This window comes from Penaeus monodon, chromosome 26 (genome assembly GCF_015228065.2).
Source record: "Penaeus monodon isolate SGIC_2016 chromosome 26, NSTDA_Pmon_1, whole genome shotgun sequence".
Classification (NCBI taxonomy): Eukaryota; Metazoa; Arthropoda; class Malacostraca; order Decapoda; family Penaeidae; genus Penaeus; species Penaeus monodon.
Window position 1 is genome coordinate 34,018,837 of NC_051411.1, and position 19,086 is coordinate 34,037,922.

The 19,086-nt window shown below is 34.7% G+C and overlaps 2 protein-coding genes across 5 annotated transcripts in view; one reads left to right on the plus strand and one right to left on the minus strand.

Annotated features, from left to right (window-relative positions):
• The window catches only part of LOC119590106 (proteasome subunit beta type-6-like), a 6,325-nt gene extending 1,780 nt beyond the window's left edge, over positions 1–4,545 (minus strand). Inside the window, exons 1-2 of the mRNA XM_037938873.1 lie at positions 4,405–4,545; positions 2,006–2,205 (exon numbers count right to left, since the gene is read on the minus strand). Coding sequence (XP_037794801.1) covers positions 2,006–2,205; positions 4,405–4,497 — 293 coding nt within the window. The 5' untranslated portion in view covers positions 4,498–4,545. The remainder of the gene's footprint in view (positions 1–2,005; positions 2,206–4,404) is intronic.
• A 2,272-nt stretch (positions 4,546–6,817) lies between these two features.
• Positions 6,818–18,854, plus strand: LOC119590104 (transmembrane emp24 domain-containing protein 2-like). 4 transcript variants are annotated; one of them, XM_037938869.1, is made up of 9 exons: positions 6,818–7,021; positions 11,984–12,244; positions 12,479–12,508; positions 13,360–13,389; positions 14,589–14,618; positions 15,234–15,263; positions 15,656–15,685; positions 17,242–17,274; positions 17,904–18,854. In XM_037938869.1, exons 1-9 carry the CDS (start codon positions 6,895–6,897, stop codon positions 18,140–18,142), a joined length of 810 nt encoding a protein of 269 aa, XP_037794797.1. In that variant the 5' UTR covers positions 6,818–6,894; the 3' UTR covers positions 18,143–18,854. The 4 variants fall into 4 exon arrangements, with proteins under 4 accessions (XP_037794797.1, XP_037794799.1, XP_037794798.1 ...); XM_037938871.1 differs by lacking the exon at positions 14,589–14,618; XM_037938870.1 differs by lacking the exon at positions 13,360–13,389.
• Positions 18,855–19,086: the final 232 nt, after the last annotated feature.

Sequence of the window (19,086 nt, forward strand, 5' to 3'; positions counted from 1 at the left end):
TCTGTTATTGACATTAATAACTGCAATATAAGATAACATAAAAAAAAAAAAAAATTAAATCAGTGAAAATGGTAAACAAGTGAGACAGGTAATACTCGTAACTGGCTCATTGGTGTCTAAGTACTTGCGGAGCCATCTATGTGTAAGAACAATTAATGAAATAAACTCACAGTGGGCATGGCATATAAGTATTTGAAGCTGGATATGTCCCAGCAGTCTTATACATTCTGCCTGTCTGTTCTATTATCAAAAACCATAACCAACCTCAATGAAAAGGGTATGCCTCATGGAAAGCCAACAATATACTTATCATCAGGCCTGATATGGAAAACAATTCTAAGATATCTGAACCCGGCTTAATTATGATGTCCAAGAGGAGTGTTGATGTTTTGTCTGCAGTATATCAAGATATTATTTGATAAGAAAGAAAGAAAAGAAAAGAAAAGAAAAGAAAAGAAAAGAAAAGAAAAGAAAAAAGAAAAGAAAAGAAAAGAAAAGAAAAGAAAAGAAAGAAAAGAAAAGAAAAGAAAAGAAAAGAAAAGAAAAGAAAAGAAAAGAAAAGAAAAAGAAAAGAAAAGAAAAGAAAAGAAAATATATATATATATAGATATAGATATATTTATAGATACATATATATATAATATATACACATACATATATATATACATACACATATATATAATATATATACATACATATATATATACATATACATATATAACATACATATATACATATACATACATATATATATAATACATTATAACATACATATATAACATACATATATATATACATACATATATATACATACATATATATATACATACATATATATATAATATACATTTTCATATATATATACATACTATCTATATTTTATAAAAAATACATACATATATATATACTATACATATCATATATATACATCATATAATATTATAAATTTATACACTATTTCATATAATATATACATACATATATATATACATATATATATATACATATATATATATATATACATATATATATACATATATATATACATATATATATACATATATACACATATATATATATATATATATATACACATACATACATATGTAGATATATAGATGTATAAATATATATATTATATAATGAATAATTAAAACCCAAACAAAAGATACATTCAGATAACTACAGTCTGACCAAAAATGCTTAAAATCTTCCACACAAATAATCTTCTTATTTTTATTTTCCTTTTCTTCTCTTTGCCTCCTTCGTACATTTTTATTTATTGTTTTTACTCTCTCTCTCTCTCTCTCTCTCTCTCTCTCTCTCTCTCTCTCTCTCTCTCTCTCTCTCTCTCTCTCTCTCTCTCTCTCTCTCTCTCTCTCTCTCTCATGGATTTTCCCTTGTAGTACACACCCAGACCTTCTAAAATAATCCAAAATGAGTAAATATCAAAGTATGAGCTAAGTAAACATAAAAACAAACCAAAACACTTGAGTTTTCAAGATACAAGAAATTTATTTTAGACAAGAAATCTTCATTCTACTCTAGAATTACCATATTTGTAAAGAACAATAATTCTCACTACAGGAATGAAGTGTTCTAAATTTGAATTTGAGTTTCAATTATTTTTCTCTAAGAATGCACAAAGTTCCACAGCTTTGAAAGTATCAAAATACAAAGTAAGTGCATCAAATAACAAGATAATGAAAATTATATATATATATATATATATATATATATATATATATATTTATATAATGTCATATATATATATATATATTTATATAATGTCATCAACCTTACATGTACAGTGGATATTTTTTTTTTTTTTTTTTTTTTTAATGAAATGTAAACTTACAGATAATTTTACAGCAAGACTGGGCATGCAACAAAAAAGTATACAAGTTCAGAGTGGTAAATATTACACTGCTTCATGGCTGACTCCCCTAGACAAATCCCAAACCATATTCATAGGATCAAAACAAATTAGACAAGTCAGACTTACTGTAGAATCTCCATGTGTGAAGACACAATATCTGCAATAGCCTGGGTGTCAGCTGCTGAACCAGAACGACAACAATAGATGCTGTCAGTGACACGGGTTAACTTGTCAGTGACACGATTTGAGACGTAAGTTCCTAGCGAGGTCCTGGAATCGGCTCCCACAACCACGCCGCCGTCAAACTCGACAGCCATGATGGAAGTCTGAAAGGAACAGCACAGGTGAGTGACTCTTCACAGACAATATGAAACTTCAGCAGCAACACAATATAACCCAAAGAATAATTTTTACTAGGTCTTATAAAAGACTTCTATAAAGGTGCAAGCTATGTTGGCATAAATGGCTGAGAACTAGTGGAACTATATATTGTAAAGACATTTCACAAGATATCACTGCAGTGGACATCATATGATCTCAGCAATATTGGGTTCAAACCTTCATCTTGAAGGCAATCATAATGCTTCCAGCATTCACTTACAATAGTTGGAAATTCATACTCATTCTTATCAAAGTTACAGACTTCAATTTGTACAAAAATGTTCTCTAGCTTTACAATATAAACCTCCAAATACACATTGACTTTTATGATCTTCCCTTTGCTACTTTGCCTTTTCCCGAATTTCACACCAATAAGCATCACTAAAAAAAGAAAGGATTAGTCACATATTCTGGTTATTTTATCTTTAAATTTGGAGTGGGGGAGAGATCTCTTAAATAAAAATCAACAAACAAGAAATTAGTTTATTTTTAAATGACTATTGATAGGCAAGGTTTGATGTTATAATGAGTGCTAGAACCTGCACCATATTGTTTTTTTCCTGGGTATATATAAAGTAGCTTTTGGCTCTTAAATACCTACAAACTAAGATAAAACTGACACAGTTCCCTACACTCTTTGCACTTGAAATTTATTCCTCAGAATACCACAACACTTGAGATAGTGAAGTCACAAATCAGGATGTCTTTCATATCTGTCACAATATTTTTTACAAAGTAACTGCACCCCTCTAAGACAGTGTCGCTATTACTCCAGTCAACAAGCTTGAGGGCACATTACGGGAATCTATAAAAGCTGTAATATGAATCAAAGACTTTCCTAACCTCAAGGCCCCCACATAAAAGCTGCATTTCCCCAGACAGAGCATCTGTTCCAGGGCACCCACACAATTGCTTTCTTTTCCATATTTGAAATAGGAAAATAACTAAAAGAATGTGAAGAATTACCAACACAATCTATGCACACTAAATTCTATAATACTGTTTATACATATTTTCTACGGAAATACTAAAACATATGAAAGTACTGCATTACACACCAACCTTACCAAGTGAGTTTAAGAATATTATCACAAAGAGGAAAAAACAACTCCACTTACTGATGTATGTAACAGGCTGTGGCTAGATTTATGGTACTGTAATGCAATATCCACCGACTATTTTCCCGGGAGTTCCGATCACGCATGCAGTGTAGAATTCTCGTGCAACTGCTGTAACCGTGTTACCGAATCTGTCTCTATATTGTCTAATGCAGGAGGGTTGTGCTCTCTGCAACCCCCCCCCCAACCCCTGCCCAGGAAAACAGAGGATCCTCTGTGTACTTATGGCAAAAGAGAGCACCGGACAGCATCAGATCCCCCGCCTATAAAAATCAGGTGACTGGGTGAGGGCCGAGTGCTAAGCCCTCCGATTAGGAAGGAGATATTCGTGGATCCCCAAGCGAGGCCCCCATGATTGCTGGCTGGAGTAATAAGGACTTACGCTTGCATTCAGACACACTTCGGACACCTTTCTCAGTGGTGGTCTGGACGAGCGGACGCCCGTTGCAGAGTCCTCGTCAGCTCTGATTGGCTGCGACGAGAGGCAGCTCGGCTGACATCAGCCGACGGGCGAGACACTGAAACGCCGGGTCCTGCTACTCGGGAGAAACGAGAATCTCCCCGTGAAAGACGTCCGAAGTGTCTCCTAGAGCGAAGCGTTTGTCTCTGAGGGTTGCAGTCACCTCGTAATCAGTTACTTTCTGTCTGTTTGTTCCAGTTGAGGACAGCGTCTCGTGATGGATATGGTACCGTTGTGAACTTCTACCCATTTTATATATATAAAAAAATACAAAAAGGAAGATAATACATAGAATTCACTTTCGAGATTTTAAAGACACTTCGGCGAGTTAGAATTAAGCAAGAAAGGACGCCAACAATTCGTCGCACAAACTACAAATTCCCAGCCAAATCAAACCAAAAACAAAAACGAAATTCACAAGAAAAACAAAACAAAAAAATTGCAACCTCACACCCGGCACCTCAAAACATCCTCAACCCATCACCAAAAATTCACAAGAAAACCGCCCTTTACCCCAACGTCCTTCACATCAACAAAGCCACAAATGCAACAGCAACTCAACTCACTCCCGTAAGAAGCTCATTTTTCATCCACTCGGGCAAGAGGGCGTCGAGATGAGACTTCTGCATCGTATGACTTGACTCAACTGCCGCCGCCATGATACTTGTCTGGAGGGATACGGGCTTACGGTGTTGTCATTTGTCATCGTCGGTCATATTTTTGTGTGCATTTGTTTATTGCGGATTTGATATTGTTGGGTATATTTATTAAGTTGCTTGGAATAATTTGTAAGTTATTTTCTTTTTGGTTAAGTTGGGAAGTTTATTGATATGAAAGGTACGGGCTTATTGTGTTTGTTATTTGTCATCGTTGGTAATTTTTAAACTTTTTAGGTATATTTCTTTATTGTGGATTTGATGTTGTTTGTTATAATTTTAATAGGCTTGGAATGATTTGTAAGTTATTTCTTTTTGTTAAGTTGTGAAGTTTATTGAAAGTTACGGACTTATTGTGTTTGTTATTTGTCATCGTTATTTGTCGTCATTTTTTTTTTTACTTGTTTTTGGCGCATTTCTTTATTGCAGATTTGATATTGATTGGTATAATATTTCAGTGGCTTGGAAATTTTGTAAGTTATTTCTTTTTGTTCTGTTGTGAAGTTTATTGGAAGGAAAGATACGGACTTATTGTGTTTTTCATTGGTCATCGTCGGTAAATTTTATTTTTTTTATTGTGTTTTGATAACTTTGTATAATTTTTTGCTATATTTTTGTAATGCTTCTTATTATTATCATTGTTATCATTATCTTTACTTATTATTATTTCTTCTTTTTGCTTGATGTTTGATGTCAATTTTTTAAATTAAAGATAAAAACTTTTTTCTGTGGAAACGGATTTTTTTTTCTATAGCAATTATCGTGATTTTATTTTGGAAAGGTATGATAATGATGATATTGAAAATTCGGATAATAATAATAATAATAATAATGATAATAATAATAATGATAATAATAATAATGATAATAATTAATAATAATAATAATAATAATAATAATTAATAATAATAATAATAATAATATAATAATAATAATGATAAAGTAATAAAACAAAAACTAAACAAAACAATAACAATAAATAGTAATGATAATAAATAATAATAATGATAAATAATAATAATAATAATAATAATAATATAAATATAAAATAATAATAATACAATAATAGTAATAAATAAATAAATAAAATAATAATAATAATAATAATAATAATAATAATAATAATAATAATAATAATAATAATAATGAATAATAATAATAATAATAATATATAATAATAATAATAATAATAATAATAATAATAATAATAATAATAATAATATAATAATAATAATAATGATAATAATAATAATAATAATAATAATAATAATAATAATAATAATAATAATAATAATAATAATAATAATAATACTGATGATAATAATAATAATAAGATGATGATGATGATGGTGATGATTTAAAAGAGGTATGAGGTAAAAACAAGGAAGAACAAAAAATATGATGATAACTTCTTATAGTCTTAATTGTGAAGAATTTAGCATGTCAGATATTTTTCTTACATAAGCAACTAGTCCAATGTACAACTTTCATTATTTGTTGGGTAAAGAATAGCGCTACATATAAATACAAAAGTTACCCATCAAATCTAACAAAAAATCAATTGAATACAGTTTTCTATGAAAATTATTTACCATTCGGATATTCTATCAATAAGAAGCTAAAATATTAATCGGGAAATATTACAGACAGAGATAAATATTTTTTCCTAGCAACGATTCTGTAAAGTTCTTCAAGATATTAATTGATTTGATTTTGTGCCGCAAATTCACAGGCTTGAAACCGGCCGTTCTTCATAGGGATACAGGCGTAATATATATAAGAAATAAATGAAAACATAAAATTGAATCTTTTCGGAAAAAATATCACGAAATATTCACGTAAAATAAACTACCAGCAATTCTAAAATTGCAAAATTCCTCAATACCAATCCAAACACATACTCCCCCCCCCAAAAAAAAAAAACTCCATCAAAATAGATAAATAAATAAATAAATATTAAATAATTCCTCCTTACTTCCAAAACTAAATACAAACCACACAATAAAAGACAATATGGAATAATGAACCAAAAAATAGACCCAAAATGAATCCAAGTTAAACCCAAAATAAACCAAGATAAACCTGGATCAACGCAAAACAAACCAAAATAAACCAAGACAGGCCAAAATAAACCCCAAACAGACCAAAACAAACCCCCAAACAAACCCAAAACAACCTCCCCCCCCCAAAAAAAAAAAACTCCAAAATTAACTCCCCCCTAAAACAAACCCAAAAACAAAACCCCAAATAAACCCCCATAAAAAAAATAAACCCCCCCCCCTAAAAAATAAAAAAAAAATAAACCCAGAAAATGTGAATCAGTTACAATTCCTGAAAAGCGGCGATGACGTCACGGCAGCGGAGACGTGTCACTTTCACAACAAGGCGACGACGACGACGATGCGGAATCTCGTGGCGCTTTTGGCCCTCTCCTCCGTCTTGTGGGCCACGGAGGCCTATTTCGTCACTATAGACGCCCACGCGGAGGAGTGCTTCTTCGAGAAAGTCACGACGGGCACGAAATTAGGTGAGAGAAAGAGAGGAGAGAGGAGAGAGAAGAGAGGGAGGTTGAAGGAGGTTCGGTTTCGTCGGGGGACAGATGTTGGCTCGTTGTTATTTCTCTTCTTCCCTTGATTTGGACGTAGTTTGCGTAGTTTGCGTAGTTTGCGGCGGTTTAGGGTGTAGGCTGAGGGGCGAAGGCAGGACGGATGATTAAGGGACGTGATCACCTTCGTCGACCCTGTGATTTTAAATAAATGAATTAATAAATCGATACAAATAGAGTCTACTAACCCTAAGCATGGATCTCCGGATTAGTAGTTTGTGCGCATTTTGTAATATTTTTGTAATATATTTTGTAATATAGCGACTTTTTTCGGCTTTTTCCTCTTGAAGTTGTGGTACTTTTCGGGAACTAATATGTATCTGAAGGTCCATCGGTTTTGGTATCGATGGATTCCTCGGTTAGTATGTATAAGAGGGTAGTGGGTTATTTTTGAGACGATTCTGATATTTTTCCGCCCGGAATTCATTGCTTTCAGTGGTTGTAGGTGTTGTTCCTTGTGCAAATGAATCGTTGAGGAGATATGATCGTCTCCATCGACAATCTTGATTTCATAGTCCCGGTAGAAGGGGGGGGGGGGATGCATGAAGTATATCAGGGAAGTTATGCGGTAAGACAGACTGAAATAGAATGAATACAGAAAAAGTGTAAAAACATCATGAAAAACAATAAAAATTGCTTTGTGAAACTCTACAGACACGCCCGGCATCTCTGAAAGCCTACATGCCGATGCACAAACTTTCGAGAAATTCTATGGGACTCAAACCAATCTTTTGATAAAATCTGTGGGCATAACACCACCTTGCATTCCCCTAGCCAGGCAGCTCCCCCCCCCCCCCCCCACTTGCACATCTAGCCAAGGGGCTATGTCCCCTGGACCCCTGTTTGGCGTTCCATTTACTGCAGCTCTCTTGATAAATATTAAATGATCGGAATAATTGACTCTTTCGAAAAACATACTTTTATACAGGGAAAACGTCAATATTTTTAAAGTTCCGTCGGTTGTCTGATTTTTTAATCGCCCTTCAACATTTGAAGCAATGAGCTCTGATATCGATTAATATGACTGAGAGCGACGCACAAAGGTAGAGGGAAATGGATACTGCCATCTTATAGAGCACTTAGTGATTAAAATCGTACAACAGGAGCTTACCACTTCCCCAGCTCAGACTAACAAATGATCACCATTTGAACCAAAAACTGGTCCCAGATATGGGGTTTGGTCAAATGTCACTTAACTGATTAGTGTATTTCCCAACATACTATAAATGTCGCAATATGTTTCATATGAAAAACCACAGTAACAGTTTATGCGTTCACTTTAGTTCGTAGTTAATTTTTGTGAGAAAAACCCTGAACACAAAATAAATATTTGCATAGTGCTTAAATATTTTATTGTTTTTTATTTTTATTTTTTTCTCTCATTTTATTACAAAATTTGGTGGCATTTGCACACATTGCCATAGAAGAAATGTATCTTGGTTTGTATTGTTCTATCATTTCATACAAGTTACCCAACTCCACCACTACCTTGAACTACACGTTGTCTGATTCCTCATTATGATGCCTAGTATGCATTTATGTTGGAGTGAGTTGGTGCTAGGCAATTAGTGACAATATAAGACCCAATAAGTAGGAAGGCCATGAGATATTTAGAAATGGACAGGTAATGTGGGTAATGTAGTGTTTGGAATTGCTCGTCCACTTCAGATGGAGGACTTGTTAACTCCGACAGATAATTAATTTGTGTACGATGTCCTCAGCTGCTGGAGCGTTCAGCTGGTAAAGAAATAAACTAAAATGCCTCTGTTAATTTTCTTCTTATCGTATGCTGATATGAAATTACTGAACGAAAACAGCTATGTACATCATCAAGTTAATGATAATACACATCTTTCGCGAATTCTTTGACAGGCCATAACATTGTGATGTCTGACATCAGCTTTGTTTACAAAGTTTAGTCAAGTTGGATGGGGTTCTAATGAGATTTTTGTGTAGTTTGCTTGTCTGTCAAGTTAGATAAGTGGTTCTGAATATGGCAGAAGTATTACTTACTAGACCGCATACCAGTAAAACTTCTGCAGTGTTTGCGAAGTGGGACTTTTTTGCATAATTGTGTTAGGTGTGTTCTGCTCATATCCATTTGGAGCTGCTCAGTTTTTGTTTGTGCACATTGTAATAATTGAATGATTGTTTTTGTCTGGGACATATTTCCATTTGAAATTCTGGTATTTTTTGGGAACTATTATATATATTAAAATCCATCAATTTTGATGTCTATAGATTCCTCATTATGATGTCTAGTATGCATTTATACTGGTGCTAGACAACAGTAGTGACAATACAAGACCCAATAGGTAGGAAGGCCATGAAATATTTAGAAATGGACAGGTATTATTATGTTGTATATATGAACTTTTTATTGTTAGAGGACTGTGCTACTTAATCCATTGGATCTGGTTGTGTCACTGCAATCACATGACCAAAAATCTAAGCTTATGTGAGTGGCTACTCTGTCGGATGGCAGCCTGTAGACCAGGGCGTATGCAAGTGTATGTGGTGATAAGACTTAGTGCCTCTTATTTGCAAAGTTATTTCCCATTTTTTACTCGTAAATGATTTTAGCTTGCATGTACGGCTTTATGTGAGGTGATGCACCAGAGTGTGTAGAGTGGGAGGATCTGCTTCATGTAGCATACTCCTGTGCCCAGTGTCTGGCCATTGCCTGAAATCTGAGTTTATTACACTCAGAGATTTCTGTTACCCATCGGCATTGGGTTAAGGATGCAAGCAATCACTGTGGCAAAGTTCAGCAAGCCTCCAACACTTATATTCTGACAAGAAATTACTCATAAAAGCCCTCTGTAATATATAGTCAAATGAAACCCAAGCTCCCATCTTACCATAGTATATTTGGTTGAGGAGTTAATCTTTACCAAGGAATGAAGTGCAGAAGCTATGTTGATGGCTTGATGTGGTCATATTCTGGACAGTTAGCTAGTTTTGAGTAGTTTTTTTCCCCCTAAGTTTCTATGTTTTGATATCCCCTCCCCCTGTCAACATGTAACATAGCTTTTAGCATGGGATCTCATATTGAAAAGACAGAGCAAGATAGGACTTGGACAAGCCTGAGCATACACATGGTCATTTTTCACTCCTGGAGGGCATTTAGCCAGTACATTATGGGGTGGGTCAATCAATCTACTTTATAGTAATAGTTTATTACAAAGAGGAATATTTCATAGTATGATTGGGAGTGAGTGATAGGCCAGGCTGAGGATAGGGGAAATTGGACATCTCAGAGTCCAGAGTTGGAAGAAATGTAGAGTGTTGATATAAAACCTAGATAGTTACAAGCCTGCAATTTGAATGAGGTACTTGTATGGAAGGAGTAGTTTTTCTATATGGATAGATATCTTGTAGGGTAGCTACTGATATTAGTATGTAGAGTGGTGGCCAGGGAGCTTAATCTACTTCACATTCTGCTACAGAACTCCAGATGATTTTGGTGTAAATTGTTATGTGAGCCCAGAAGGAAGCTTATTTAATAAGATGCTCACGGGTGTTTTATTCCTGCTGAGAGTTAGGAGATATGAGAAGAATGAGGAAACTGTTGATTCCCTCTCAATTTCCTGGAATAAATGTGAGAACATGTTAATAGTATATTCTGTTAGTTCCATTTTCCCTATATTATCAGTGACATATGGGAATAGTAAATTTTAATACAACAACCTGATATGATATGATATTATTAGTAAATTGTCACCAGTAGTAATAAGTGTGATATCAGTAAGTATCCTTATGATATATACCATCCACTTAGTAATTTTAGTCTGTGCCGATCAATTATAGTAACTATAGTGATGCTTAGCGACTCGTATAGTCACCTTACTCAGGTACCTAGGTGCATGTGGTGCTCTGGTAAAGGACAAGCAATCTCCACCATGTATATTATGGTAAGATTGCTTGGCCACAGCTTTCTTTATTTAGTTATTTTATATATGTTTTTTTTTATTTACATTTACAAGATTTTTTTTGTGTGTAGGCAAAAATTCATTGGTCTATTGTTTCCATGCACTGTATTTCTTGTCCTTTATGAAGGTCATGTCTGAAGCTGAAATTATACCCCAAAGTCATTATCATTGTATTTATCATAGTTATTACTTTCTCTGTATTCATAGAAAACATATGAAGTAAGTTGTTTAAATGCTTCATGAAGGGTCAGTTACTGAGAAAACATTTTTCTTAGATACAGTTTCAGTAAGTGACTATGTGTGAAGAAGTGGATAATATATTTTGGTTATCTTGGGAAGAAATGTAAGTATGGTGACCCTACAGAGGAAATTAGATTAGACCATCACTATTAGTCTTATCAGTGTCAGCTTCCTACCTAAGGGACATGTCTTCACCTGACAAATGTACAAATTCTACTCTTAATATATGAAAGCTGTAGAGAAGGGATGATGGGAAGAATAAGTGTCATAGAATGCTGCTTTATTTGAATTAGTTTTGCATTTTATCTGTTATTGGCAGTATTTCTAGTCTTTGTTAGTTTGTTAGATTTATTAGGGAGGTAGTTGAAGCAATAATGAGATAGTTAATATCTATGTATAAGTTTAAAAAGGGAGGGCATTAGAACATTTTCCAATACTTTTTCACTATACTTGTTGACATGCACACACCTCTGTATTTTTTCTTCACCGTACAGGTATTATATTGTACATTGTTTATTTATGTGTGGAAGGGGAACAGCTCCCACCTTACTTATTGGGGAAAGTTACTCCCAGCACTTTAGTAGTTCTCACTCACTGACAGGTAAACACCATTTACAAATATAATTCCCCAGAGAGAGAATTTTGGAAACTAAATAATGTTAAGCTACTACTCATAAATGTTACAGAAAGCTGATGCAGTGTTTCCCCACAGGACTGGCCTTTGAGGTGGCAGAGGGTGGTTTCCTGGACATCGACATCAAAATCTACAGACCCGATGGCAATAGTATTCACAAGGGTGAGCGCGAGTCCAACGGCCGCTACACCTTCTCTGCCGAAATGGATGGCGTTTACACTTACTGCTTCTCCAACAAGATGTCCACCATGACTCCCAAGATCGTCATGTTCTCAATGGACGTTGGGATAACCGAGGAAAAGACCCACGGGGACACGGCTGAAGGTGCTGCAGAGGGGGGTGAGTGTGTTGCTATGTTTTTCAGGGGTGAGGGGTAAAGAAAAACATGTTGAGAGTTGGTAAATATGAGTAGAAATATAGGTTCAAAATAGTTTTAAGTCATAGTGTAAGTGTTGTGTGTAAGAGTTTTTAAAATTTTATGCTTTTTTTTTTTTTTTTCTTTCGCCAATGGATGAATAATAATCTTTTGCTACTTTGTTTTTTTTTCTCTTAATGTTTATTCCTCTCTGACAGATTGGCCCGTCGATCATATTCAGCAGACAGGTTAATTCACTTGATTGTTCCCCTTTTTTGCAACTGCAGTAACCCTGTGAAGTGGTATTACTAATATCTTTCCTTCCAGATAACTTGGATGAGGCTCCCAGTCCTGTTGATTATGTTGCCATGTTCAGTTTATTTTAATAAGTTTGTGTTCCTGTAATTCTATCCTTTTCCTTTTATTTTATTTTCGTTTCTCTTCTCTTCTTTTCTTTTTATCCGTCCACTTCCTTAGGTCCCCACTTGTATTCGCAATACATTCTCTCCCACTTCATCTTGCTCTTGCTCTGTCTGTTTCCTTGTGCAAATATTAGTGAAAGATCAGTTCTACACTTCCTTTGCTTAAGACCTGTGTTTACTTCTTATGAACAACAGTTTTGTACTTGTCAGTTTCTTCCAATGTGCTTTATAATTTCATAACACAGCAGATTATATTCTCTAGTGTGGCGATAATTCTTTGCTTCCTTATTTCTTTAAGCTTTGTAACCAATGAGGTGTTTAGGAAATTAACAATTTTAAATTGATTGCTTAACTAATGTTGAAATATATAAAATGTGTCTTTACTTTTTTTATGGGGCTTAAATTTTTATTTTTTGATTTTGGTGTCTTTAGATTTAAAAGACAAATTAAGATTTAATTAGCATGTTAATGCCCCTATATAAGTTTTTATGCTGAAACACAAGTGTCATATTATTTTTCCTTTTTTGAATGGAGCAGAGTAGAATAGTTTCTTTGACAGAGAATTGCAGTTTTTATTTCATTCATATATTTAGTTTTAAAAAATTAACTGAATGAATTTCCCACAAGTGTGCAGAATAGATATAAGATACTGTCTCACACTGTCTTTTATTATACAGAGTGGCATGGGGAGGTCCACAACGACACAGGTCTGTCTTTGTTCCAACAAATGAAGAGACAACAAATAATCCTCCACTTAAATGATGCTTTTGTGAATTCCTGTAAACCCTCTAACACCAGCATTGGTTGTTTTGATGTCACTTCCGTGTAATGCCAGATTTTTTGGGAAGGATAGACTTTCTTCCTCACTGTGAATAGAAAACTCAGTTTAGTGCATTTTAGAAGTTATTAAGTAAGACTGTTTTTTGGGTGAAGAGATTTTGTCTTCCTACTTGATGTAAGGCGCATATCAAAACCAGCAGTTAATTTACACTTGGTAGCTAAAGCGTTGCGACTTGGGACCTTAACCCAATCGGCACGTATGGCAAGAATACATGACATGCTCACTTTAATACAAGTTTATTGTATTCACACATAGATGGCTCTACAAGTGCTTAGTCACCAAAGAGTCAGTTATTAGTACTACGTTTCTCACCTGCTTACCCTTTTCCTTGACTTTTGGAAAGGGTCTTTTGCATTATTTCATTGTTTTAAGTGTTAATAAGTTTTAATAATAGTTTAATAATCATAACATCAATAACAATGATAACAGTATCGATACCAATTGTTTTAAAAAACACATTTTCCTGCCAATTCAAGGAAAGGGGAAACCAGGATCACTAGGGCCTACTGAGAGACTCCTTGCTGGCTGAGCGCATGTGGAGCCATCTGTTTATAACAAGATTCACTAAAAACTACAGGGGACAGAACATAAACCCGGGATGGTTGGGTTAAGAAACAGATAACAAACAGATTGAAAGATGGAAGCTCTCCCTTCCTGTTTAAAAAGAAAAGATAACTAAAAACCGTAAACATGAAAAGAAAACCCTAACCTTTTTAGGTAATTAATGAAAAATTTGATATCTCTAATGGTGAGAAGGAATAATGTTTTTCTTTCTCTCCATCCTCTCCTTTCCTTTGCTCTCATTTTCTGTCCTCACATGATATATGTTCATTTATTACATGAATCTTAACAGTCATGGATATCATAGGTTTTCTTTTTTTTTTAATAACTTTAATATAAAATTAGTTTTTCCTGATTGTTATTGCAAAGTTTGTCATACAAAAAAAAAAAAAAAAAAACTTTTTTGGGGGTTTTACTAGGTTGAAAAAATGTATAGTTCTTTCCTTGATAGCTTTGAATGATTTAACAGCCTATAAAACTTGCTGTTTTCTTTTTACAAAACAGATTGGTATCTGCAGAATGCCAGTGATAAAGGTTTGTTGGTTCACAAGTTGGCAACACTGTCTGTATCCTTGTTTTATATCTTTCTTGCTTTTCCTTCCTCCCTCTCACTTCCTCTCTTCCCTTTCCCTCCTTTACCCTCACCTTGTCTCTCCCCCTGCCATATCCCCACCCTCTCCCTCTCATTCCTCCCATTCCTCTCCCTGCCCCTGCCCCTCCCCCTACCCCCATTCTTTCACTCCCTTTCCATCTCCCTCCTCCCATCCCTTTCTCCCCCCTCCCCATCCTCTCCCTCTCCCCTATTCTTCCCCCTTTCCCTTCTCCTCTCCCTCCCCTATCCCTATCCCCCTCCCCCCTCTGCACTACATATTCCATCTGATTATATTTTGTAATTTAACAACAATATAACTGCAGCTTGATTATTATCTAGAATGGAAATAGAAATCTTTGCTTCATTTCTCTTTTCTTTATATTTTCTTAGATTTTCCATCATCATCATCAATAATTATCATCATCAATTATAATCATCATCATCAATTATAATCATCATCAATCATCATCACCAATCATCACCATCATCATTGTGATAGATATCAATGTGAGTGCTTTCACTTCAATCTTTCAGTTAATCCTCCTCTTCCCACACAGGTTATCAGCCAGAGGAAATACCACATGAAGGTCTGTTGCTCAGATCTGGACAATTAATTTTGTTTATTGCCCTTATCACTGTGTTCATGTATTTTTGTTTGGTTTGGTTTGATTTTATTGGTGTATATATTTTTATAATTTTTTTGATCCTTGTCATTTTGATATTATTGTTTTTTAATGAAGCAAATATATGATTTCCACTTCATTTCTCTTCTATTGGCGATTTTTACATGTATATAGATAAGTAAATATATATATATATATATATATATATATATATATATATATATATATATATATATATATATATTATACATTATCTACTATATTTGTATATAAAATTTCTTAGCAGTGCTTTAGATTCCAACATGACTCCCTTTTTTCTGCTTTTCTCTCAGTTAATCCACTTCTTCCCTGTACAGGTTATCCACCAGAGGAAATGCCACATGAAGGTCTGTCATGGGATCTGGCCATTTACTCCCTTTGCTAATTTTATGTTGTATATGTGGTTTTATGTTGCTTCTGTTCTTGTATTTTTTATGCTAGACCCTTAAAACATCCGTTGTTCACTGTTATTTATTCTGTCCTTGTTATTTTGGTGGTTATTAATACTGTTATTTTCTCTCTCTATACTTAAACTATCCTTTTATTAGTGATTAGTTTCCACCAAGGTTATAATTATGGAAAATTTAATTGGTCCCATTTCCTTATGTTCTTCACTGTCATCAGAGTGATTGTGAAATTGGGAATATTGCAGTCCGAAAGATTAGCAAAATGTCTTTGTGAACACTGACTCTGTAGGAGATGAGTAATGTATTTATCAAAAATACTCTGCATAGTGAAAGTTTATATTCTGTACAGCAGAGGCAGAAGAGCTAATCTTAATTCCACCCGTTGAATCTGGGGTGCTTTGTTGCCACAAGTGGCCCAAAATCTGGGCATAGGGCTTATGTAGGGTGTGTGGCTTGTAGGCTGGGGGCACAGTGTCATGTGCAGTGTCATGACTCCATTTCTCCCATTTGCAATGTTATCCCATTTTATGCTTCAGTGTTTTTTGCTTTTATGCCATTTTCCAATGTCTGTCATTTGATATGTTGTATCCAGATGGTAGTAGACTGTTTTCCTTGCACAGCTCAATACCATCTGTGTTGGTAGTCCTTAACTGCAATAGTAATAACAGTAATATGTTGTTATTTGTGTAATTTGTTTATATTTTTTTTCATAACATTTATTTTCTGTAATGCAACCTGCAGTGGTGCAGGTTTTATTGAGCATGGAAATAGTGTCTTCCTTGGAGGTGGTGCTCTTCCAGTCATGGCTCATGCATGGTACATTCCACACTCATTTACCAATAGAAATAATGCAAGAGCCCCTTCCTTAATGCCCACTGAGTCTAATCAGTCATGGCAAGTCATTACTGTCACCCAGGCCTTCAGCCAAATTCTGCATGACAGCAGGTTTCCATCACCCTGGACCTCAGTCAAATTTTTCCATGACGGTATGTTCATATCACCCAACCTTTATGCCAAATTTTTTCCTGATGGTCATGTCACCTGGATCCTAGGGGTTAATACTGAAAGTATAAAGGTGAATTTTACAAAGGAAACCAGGCAGCTTGAAACAGAATGTCTCTCTTATCATATACATGGCTAGACAATGATAATGATAATTATATTGTGGGTTTTCTTTGGTTTTCTTTGAATTCTTTTGCTTTTTGTTGGCAATTATTTTTACCCTTTTCCTTTGAATTTATTTCTTTTTTACTTTCTTTTGTGTGTTTTGAAGATTTGCATAAGATAGCAGTATATGTGTGAGAACTGTTTTCAGTTGTCCTTTGATTTTTTTTATTTTGCCTCAGTCTTAATTTTTAAATACAATATATGGTATTCCTTGATTGTACTTAGTAAGAAGTGTAGAAGGTCATTTGTGTTTTATACTCATGAATTTTTCTCATAGTCCCTTCTGTATTAATCTTTACTTCCCACTCATGATTTTCTGTCTCTTATAGATTGGCAAGCGGTCAACTATCAACGTTCATTAGGTCTGTAGAAGGACTTTATTGACAACACGTATCCTGATTTCCCACATTCCTCCTCTGATATTTTGAATGAACTACTTTTCCTGTTTATTCTAACCATAATGTCTTTTTTTGTTATTGATTTTATCCTCTCCATTCACACAGCTGATCCTGCAGTTTTGGAAAACATTACTGTGCTGATGCCGTATGTGGTAGAAATGCCCTTTTGATTGTAGTGTTAATGGCTTATTACCTACCTCTTCTTGCACTTGTTCTTTCCACTCTTTTCCTCCTTTATTCCCAAAGGAACCATATGTTTCCTTAACAGATTTCATGCCCATCACCCAGCCTTAAAAAGGAGGATGAATGTAGTCCGCAGCTCTAGAGATCTAAAGTTCACTGCTGCCGCCATGACCTTGATTCCACAAGCATTATCCTTGTTTCCTGTGTTTGATGTGTGGAAATTCTGGTGTTCCTGTTACTGGTATTATTAGTTCGGGTGTAGACAGTGACAATTCTTAAGGAAATTTGTCTTTGTGTTTCGTGGATGTCTACTACCTTTTATTAGTATTTATTATGTAATGATGCAGTAGTCAAGTTCTTTTAAAGTTGTTTAATTTTTCTTTATCCCCTTTTCTTATCCAACCCCACAGGTGATGGCTCCAACAAGAATATGGAGGACATGATCCGCGAGCTTTCCACGGCCCTTTCTGGCGTCAAGCACGAGCAAGACTACATGGAGGTCCGCGAGCGCATTCACCGCTCCATCAACGACAACACAAACTCCCGCGTCGTTCTATGGTCTGTTTTCGAGGCCCTGGTGCTGGTGGCCATGACCATTGGCCAGGTGTACTATCTCAAGCAGTTCTTTGAGGTCCGAAGGGTGGTGTAGATCTGGATGTATTTTCTTATCTTTGTTGTATCAAAGGAAGTGTTCGTTTCTTTCTCTCTGTTTTCGCTGGAAGAAAGTGAACTGTTGCAAAGTTTTTTTCTTCTTCTTGTGATGTTATTTATGTATGCGTCGCTAGACTTGATATGATTACAATACACTTCCCTTTTTTTTCCTCTTTGTGAGTGGGGTTTGCCCACTTATAAACTTGATGTCTTAATTTTCTTCTTTTCCAAAGTTAGTGATACAAAATCAAGGACAAAGAATTCGGTGTTTTTGTAATTTGTCAAAAAAATTGTAGTGTGGTATTTGGTAATGTTCCATAAAGCAACAAATTACAGTCTAGTAACCTTTGAAATAATTATTATGAAATCAGTTATGTTATTGACCTGAAACATGAATTAAAAATAGTGAGAGAAACAAAAATCATAATGCAGTGTTTACAAGCTGCATTTGCACAGAATGTTTTTATTATTGATTTAAGTGGCAGTCAACTTGTTTTAGATCAAGTTATTAGACAAATTGATATTACAGATATGAGTTTCGTAGGTGTGTTGCCATGATCTTTTTCATTTTTTCACAAATTCAAGGATTAGATTTTTTTTTTTTGTGAAGTTATATTAGCTTTGCTTATGTGTTATTTTCATTATGCAGTGGCATAGATGTAAATTTTTATGTGACTAATTTTTATGGAAAAAATAAATAAATATTGTTATGTATGTGTATTCCTTTCCACCCTTTTATGAGGTCTGCGCATATTTCAGTTCAGTTCAGTTCAGTGAGATTAGAGAAGGCAAGATTCGTCCGGGCTTTAGTACGGCCAGGTCTTTCTTGGTTCTTATCTGATCTCCTTGCCTATTGTTGTCGTGGGGGAGGCTTAGGAGATGGAGACTGAAGCCCAATGTTAGGGATCTCCCCTACCTTGAGCCTCAGCCCTCGCCTCAACT